The sequence below is a fragment of the Heteronotia binoei genome, chromosome 5 (genome assembly GCF_032191835.1).
Source record: "Heteronotia binoei isolate CCM8104 ecotype False Entrance Well chromosome 5, APGP_CSIRO_Hbin_v1, whole genome shotgun sequence".
NCBI lineage: Eukaryota > Metazoa > Chordata > Lepidosauria > Squamata > Gekkonidae > Heteronotia > Heteronotia binoei.
The window spans coordinates 40,965,268-40,973,031 of NC_083227.1; the positions used below are offsets into that span (position 1 = coordinate 40,965,268).

General features: G+C 43.5%; 1 protein-coding gene across 1 annotated transcript; it reads left to right on the forward strand.

Annotated features, from left to right (window-relative positions):
* The first annotated feature begins 615 nt into the window (after positions 1-615).
* Positions 616-6,418, forward strand: LOC132572347 (zinc finger protein 436-like). Its single transcript, XM_060239268.1, has 5 exons — positions 616-1,118; positions 2,672-2,798; positions 3,283-3,423; positions 4,111-4,236; positions 5,328-6,418. Exons 1-5 carry the CDS (start codon positions 645-647, stop codon positions 6,404-6,406), a joined length of 1,947 nt encoding a protein of 648 aa, XP_060095251.1. The 5' UTR covers positions 616-644; the 3' UTR covers positions 6,407-6,418.
* Positions 6,419-7,764: the final 1,346 nt, after the last annotated feature.

Consider the following 7,764-nt stretch of genomic DNA (forward strand, 5'->3'; position numbering starts at 1 on the left):
GTTTGGGGGGGTGGGGGCACCCAGTTTGGTGGCCTTGGGCTCTCAGCACTGTAAGCTGCCTTGAGTTCCACAAGCTAACCCCCCATCACCTGGGCAGTCACAGCGGCTCTGCTTCCCCCACCCGTTTCTTATATGCCCCCCTCTCAGCGAGACAGAGATCTCTTGACTCCCCCCCCCCCTCCTTTGCTCTGCAAGGTGTGTCAGAGAAGGGGAGAGAGAAAAGCAAAAGGACCTGCAGCAGTGCTACTACTTGTTCAGAGAGGCAGTGAGCAACGGGGACAGATTGGGGGCCCTCCAATGGAGGGGCCAAACAGTTGGAAGGGGGGGTGAAATGATGAGTCTGACCCCCCCCCCCCGGCCCCACTGTAGCTACGGGCCTGTAGTGACATTTCAAACGGGCTACTACTGAGAGCAGTGTAGACCTTAGTCCTGAGAATGCAGTTGAGAAACCCAAGTTCAAGCAACAAAGTGTCCTGGGCCAGTCACTGTCTCTTAGGCTAGCCTACCTCACAGGGTTGTTGTGAGGCTAAAATGGTAGGGAGGGAGGGTCATTTATGCTGTTTTGAGTCCCAGGGCAGAAGGGTATGACAAGGATATTTTCTCATTTTGCTTCCATCCCACAGGTTGTAGAGGTCCCTTACAGAATGGCTTCCCAGATGTTTCCATTTTCACAGAAACAAGCAGAAGAAACTGGATATTTTGGCCCAACGGATCTCTTTGGCACTTGGACTAGAATGGAGTGGATGCCCTCCTTGTTTTCTTCAGTCTCCAGGAAGGCCCCAGAGGCCTGTTGCTCCCTAAAAGAAGATCCAGTTGACACCCACCCTGGAGTCATCATTGCTGTCCCCAAAGACACTGAAGAAAGTAACAGACAGAGGTTTCGCTTGGGAACCGTTCCTTTGGGAGAAACTCCCCGGCAGACTTTGTCCCGACTGGATGAGGCAGCCCTGAGGTGGCTACGGCCACAGGATCGCACCAAAAGACAAATTGTGGATATGATTGTCCTGGAGCAATTTCTGCAAGTGCTGCCATGGGGAATGCAGACTTGGGTGAGAGCCAGGGAACCAAGAAGCAGTGAGGAGGCAGCTCAGCTGGCTGAGGCCTACCTGGGGCAGCAGGTACTGTCAGAAAGAGGAGGTCATATCTGCATGTTTTGCAATGGTGTTCTCAGACCCTAGGATAGCAAAGCATTTGGACATGATGGATCTGTCCCCTAGGTTTGAATAAAGACTTGGACTTCCTCGCTATAGGGGTTATTAATAGCTTTGAATGACCTACTCTTTGCAATTAAGTAGTTCTACCTATCTTGTTTCTCCCCTCTACCTTTCTTAGCTAGATTTTATGTTTATCCTACTTTGCTCATTACCTTCAATTAGGAATCATCCTTACCTGCACTTTCCATTGGTTATGGTTTCAAAACAGCCTTTCTTTTTGACATCTGCCCTACTGCTTATAACTTTAAATATAAGTGTATCGGCCTAGTGGATGTACTGTCCATTGCATCTGAAAGAGTGAGTTGATTCTTGAAAGCTTATGCTAGAATGAATTTTGTTAGTCTTTATGGTGCCCCCTGGACTTTTGTTTGATTTTGTGGCTACAGACTAAAATGATTACTCTTCTGGAATTACTAACCTGACATAATAGGGTCTTATTGGCCCCAAGTGTTGACAAACAACATTATTGACAATGGATGTCATAGATGCTACAGTCCTAAAGATCCCTTCCTTCGAGTAAACACTATTGAATAATATGGCACTTCTGAGTTTACTTGCTCAGCATTACTCCCAGAATCACCTACCTTTGCATGGATTAGGATGCTGGCAATCTTCCTCTTGTCTCAGTCAAGCATATACAAGATGAGAGATCAAGGAGCTGCCATTCCTTTGGCAAGTGTTTCTGATCCCTGTGTTGTAATCCATTGATCTTAAGTCGTCATGGCACCTATTATAATATTGTTATAACAACAACCACAATAATAAGTGTGCTGTCAAATCACAACATCATGGGATTTTCAAGATGAGAGATGTTCAGAGATGGTTTGCCACACAGTTTTCCTTGGTGGTCTCCCATCCAAATACTATGGCAGACCCAACTTAGAATTATAGCAGGGGTGGTCAACGGTAGCTCTCCAGATGTTTTTGCCTACAATTCCCATCAGCCCCAGCCAGCATGGCCAATGACTGGGGCTGATGGAAGTTGCAGGCAAAAAAACATCTGGAGAGCTACTGTTGGCCACCCCTGAATTATAGAATCACAGAGTTGGAAGGGACTTTCAGGGTCATCTAGTCCAGCCCCTTGCACAATGCAGGAAATTCACAAATACCTCCCCCTAAATCCACAGGATTAGCATTGCTGTCAGATGGCCATCTAGCCTCAGTTTAAAAACCTCCAAGGAAGGAAAACCCACTGCCTCCTGAGGAAGACTGTTCCACTGAGAAACCACTCTTAACAGTCAGGAAATTTTTCCTAATGTTGTGCTGGAAACTCTTCTGGTTTAATTTCAACCAATTGTTCTTCTGGGGTAACAGAAAACAATTCCACACCATCTTCTAACAACTTTCCTCTAACTTCTAAGAGCAGGCAAGTCTGGGATATTGGACTGCTGTTGTTAAAATATATTTTTAATAATAATAGCAGGTTAAATATATAATGTGCTTTCTGTCTTTACTAGTGGCCTGTGACTTTTCAGGAAGTGGCTGTCTATTTCACCCAAGAGGAGTGGGATCTTTTGGATGAGGACCAAAGGTATTTGTATTACAGCGTCATGCAGGAGAATTCCGAAAATGTGGCTTCACTGGGTAAGGATCCCTTTTCATGGTGGGACTTGTTCACATGATGTTTGAGTGCCTAGCAGCTGTGGTTTTTAAGCAGTCTATGCTTCATTTCCATCATGCTGCTACAGGCTGTGCCAGTCGCACAACTGGCAGCCTGGACTGACTTGCGATAAGTCAAAAATATTGTGGCTGTAAATCATTACCCAAGAAAATGCAGACTTGATGCAGCACATGGTACTGGTATACAGACAACTGTTCAACCTATAGGATCATAGAGAGAAACAAGGGTGGACTATCTGAAAATGACAGACATCCTTGGGAGCTATGGATAAACCCATCATCTAGAAATTACAATGATCTATTTATCAGATTTCCTTTCCTTGTTGACTTGTCTTTCCTTGTCTGTGCCAGCATTGAATATAAACATGCATTGAACTGACTTTAATGCTGAGTTTAGATGGCTATTCCTTAAATCTATAATTCTCTCTCATCTCTTTCCTTGTTCCAGAGCTACTGATTGCAACATCTGATCCCGTTCTCCATCCTGAGTGTCTGGAAGAGTCACACACCATGAAGCTCCAAAAGCCAAATAAAAAGGAAATCACTGCCAAAGGTGGTGCTGTAAGGGCTGCCAATGTAACTGAGCTTGGTGAGTGCCTTTCTCCATTTATTGATTCCAGGCATTAATGTTCCACCTATAGGCAGCTACAAACTCATAAAAACAGAAATATTTAATCCATTCAGTGCAATCCAACGTAAAATCAATAAAATCATACATCACAATAGCAAGGTTAAAAAATAAATAATTCACTAGCATTTACCATATTTCCTGAAGGACAGGAAGGAAAGAGACAGATATACTGGAAGGCAAAGTGAGCTTTGGCTTATGGAAGCTTATACCGTGGAACATTTTGTTGGTTCTTAAGGTATTACCAAACCTGAATTTTGTTCCCTAAGAAAGGAGCACTATAATCTAGGGGCCACCCTCAAAATGACCCTGTCCTTTGATAACCATCTATATAGATCCAGGTGGGCAGCCATGTTGATCTGAAGCAGTAGAACCATAAGGTAGTTTAAATAATAGAACCTTCAGTCATAAGGTAGTTTAAAGAAAATTCCCAGAAGTCATTTGCTGCTGTAGACGGTTTACAGACCACATTCATGCACGGTGAAAAACAGCCAAGAAACATCTGGCCAGCTGCAGCAGGAGATAAAACCCTGGATGAGCGAGACTTTTTGTTAGATCTACAGTGGTAATTTGTATACTCTTGTTTATAGTAAATTTTTTCTACACCCTTCCTCTAATCTTCCTTGTTATTCATGAATTGTTACCCAGAATTGCCATCTCCCAAACTGGACAAGATTTCCTCTCCCCTTGAATATGACTTAATGTTCCAGATGAGACAAGAGAAAGAGATTCAGATGGTGAATGAAGAGAGTTGCACAAGAGACTCTTGCTCAGGTGAGATCACCATGTCTGCAACAGGTAGAGGGGAGTGTTCTGGGAACATATGAACATATGAGGCTGCCTTATACTGAATCAGACCCTTGGTCCATCAAAGTCAGTATTGTCTTCTCAGACTGGCAGCGGCTCTCCAGGGTCTCAAGCTGAGGTTTTTCACATCATTTTGCCTGGACCCTTTTTTGGAGATGCCGGGGATTGAACCTGGGACCTTCTGCTTACCAAGCAGATGATCTACCACTGAGCCACCGTCCCTAACGAAAGGAAAGGAAGCCACCGTCCCTAAGGAAAGGAAGGAGCAAACAGTTGAACCACAACTAGCATGAATATTTGCTCTCTTCCTTCCCATATGTGATAACAGCCAGCAGACTGAACCATTCTGTAGAGTGCATCTTTGATATACTCATCATTCTATCATGACTACTTGATGTAGAGCCACTACATTCCCACTATAGTGCCTGCTGAAGTGATTCAAGTCCGATAGCACCTTTCCTTCATCTCCAAGCCAATAGACCCAGTCCTTGCTTCCTCCACTTTATTGGAACAGGAGCTATTTCAGAAGAGCCCAATAGGTATCACTTCTGTGTCTGCAGGGAGCACACATTTGGAAACAACTGCCTCCATCATAAAACAATGCTTGGCTTAGAACTTGCCAGCCATTGTGTGGTCAGCTGTGCCCCACCTGGTGGCTATTTTGTGACTGTGCCCAATGCCAGTTCTCAAAATTCCAGAGATCTAACTTTGTGGGTCACCAGTGCAGAGGAGAATCAGCAGTGGAAAGCCATCTTTCACTGGTGGCTGTCTGCCATTGCAGACAGGAACCACTGCTGAGTTTCCAGAGAACACAGTTTTAAAAACTTTGTTCCAAGTCTCAGTCAGGCTTGCAGTCCTTCCTCATTCTGTTTGGCAGTACCATAGATCCTTGAAGCCAGGGCTGCCTGTGGCATATGCACTATTAGTTAGCTGCCTTTGCATCAGCAGATAAATTTCCTTCCCTCAGTCAAGGCTCTGTTTCCTTTTTGCATTTCTTATCACTTTTGTCTTCTTTCTCTCTCAGATAATCTCCATTGGGATTTTCTTTATTCCTGCAGGTGATGGATCAGAAAGTATAAGTGTGTATAAGAATCCTCAGCAAGGAGACACAACAGCAGGGCAACCAACAGAAACATTATGGTGGGATTTGTTCTTTGATCCAAAGTTGACCAAAGCAATTGAGATCAAGTCAATAGGACATCAGGGAACACTGCCAGAGCTCAGACAAGGATATTCCACTCCTAGTGAAGGAAATTTTACAGAAAGCTTGCCACCGTTAAGAGTATCCAAAAGATATTATCCCTGCTCTGTTTGTGGGAAAAGTTTTGATCGGCGTGCTAACCTAATTAAACACCAGAGAATCCATACAGGGGAGAAGCCGTATTCATGTGCTGAATGTGGAAAACGCTTCGATCAGCAATCCAACCTCAATGTCCATTTGCGAGTCCATACGGGAGAGAAGCCTTACGGTTGCCCTGACTGTGGGAGACGTTTTAGCATCAAATCTCACCTCCATGGACACTACAGGATCCACACAGGAGAGAAACCCTATGAATGCGAAGGATGTGGGAAGAGGTTCCGTGTGAAATCATGCCTGAATAAGCACCAAAGAATCCATGCAGGAGAAAAACCCTACAAATGCCTCTCCTGCAAGAAAACTTTCACCTGCAGCTCTGATCTTATTAAACACCAGGTTACTCACTCTGGAGAGAAAGACTTCGTGTGCTCTGAGTGCGGAAAAAACTTTGCCAATAGATCAGATCTTAACAAGCATGAAAGAATCCATACAGGAAAGCCCTACAAATGCCTATCCTGCAGGAAAACTTTCACCTGCAGCTCTGATCTTATTAAACACCAGGTTACTCACTCAGGGGAGAAAGACTACATGTGCCCTGAGTGCGGGAAAAACTTTGCCAACAGATCAGATCTTAACAAACATGAAAGAATCCATACAGGAGAAAAACCTTTTGTGTGCCCCATCTGTGAGAAAAGGTTCCGTGATGTTTCTCAGAAGAACAAGCATCAGAGAATCCACACAGATGAAAACCCTTATGAATGTTCCATCTATGGGGAAAAGTTCAGAGATGATGCTCAACAAAGCAAACACCAGAGAATCCATGTGCTATATAACATCTAGGTACACATAGAGGAAAATTTATAGAGTTTTGTTGTTATTTTTCAATATGATTACATTATCAAAAGAAACATTATGGGTTCTCCCAGGTGCATAGAAAAAATGCTTTAAATCTTAATAACCAATGCAGCTAGGGAAAAGCACCAGAAAAACCAAATCAGTGAGAAATATGGACCTTTTCCACACAGGTTATTTGTCTCAGCTTCAATGCAATTGGGAAGCAGGTGTTTGCATACATCCCCAGAATACTGTGGCACAATGCTGCACCTTCCAGGCTTCCACAACCTTTACCAAACCTGCTTTGCTGCAAAGTTTTGGGAAAGATTGTAGCAAAGCCTGGATGGCTGCCATGTTGGGTAGGAAAGTTTGGATTTTCCCAGTCCTGCCTACACAAGCAGCCCTTTCCCAGCCCCCAACACCATTCTTTTTAAAATTGGCAGATGAATAATTGTAATGTTATAACAACATGCATATAAGGTTCTCTGAATTTTTAGCTTGTATTTTAAAAAAAAAAAAAAACTTCTCCAGTCTCTGTACTTTATATCTCTGCAACAAAAGGGACTAAAGACTTGCTTTTTAAAAAACAAATAAAAGCTAATAATTCAGAAAATTGGATAGACAGATTGCTATAACGATATTCAAATAGCAACCCCCCCCCCAAAAAAAAAACCCACTAAAAGAAGCCCTTGTGGTGTAGGGAAGAGGATGACCTCTGCTGAGGTACTGGGGCAGGGAAATTTGCCATTTGGAAGCCCTATTCCTGCTGTGTTCTATTGGCAGCCTCAGCAGCAACAGGGAAACCACACATTTATTTATTTATTCAGTTTCTATTCCACTCTTTCCCGTGATCATGGGACTCAAAGCAGATTACAACCAATGCTCCCTCTAACCTGTGCAGTCTTGTGAGCAAAAATTCTATTTTGTGAGCCACTGGCATTAAAGTTGTAAGCAAGTGATTTGGCTACTGTAGAAATTCATTTGCTCTGAGGCCATCCTTCCTGAGCTAAGACAAAGATATGTGAGCCAGAGGCTAAAAAACCTGAGCTAGCTCACACTAACTCAGCTTAGAGGGAGCACTGATTTACAACATCAGTAAAGCAATTTAAAAACAGTTAAAATCTATAAAAACAACAGTTAACCAGATTGCATATAAACTATATCACTGGGGGGAAAGGGAGGAGAAGAAGCAGTAGACGGTATATAAATAAAAACTCCTGGTCTCACCCATAAGCCTGGCAATACAGTTCCATTTTATAGGCCCTGCGGAATTGAACTACGTTTCACAGGGCCTGGAGCTCTCTTGGAAGTGCATTCTACAAAGCTGGAGCCATCACCAAAAAGGCTATAGCTGTAGTTGAGGC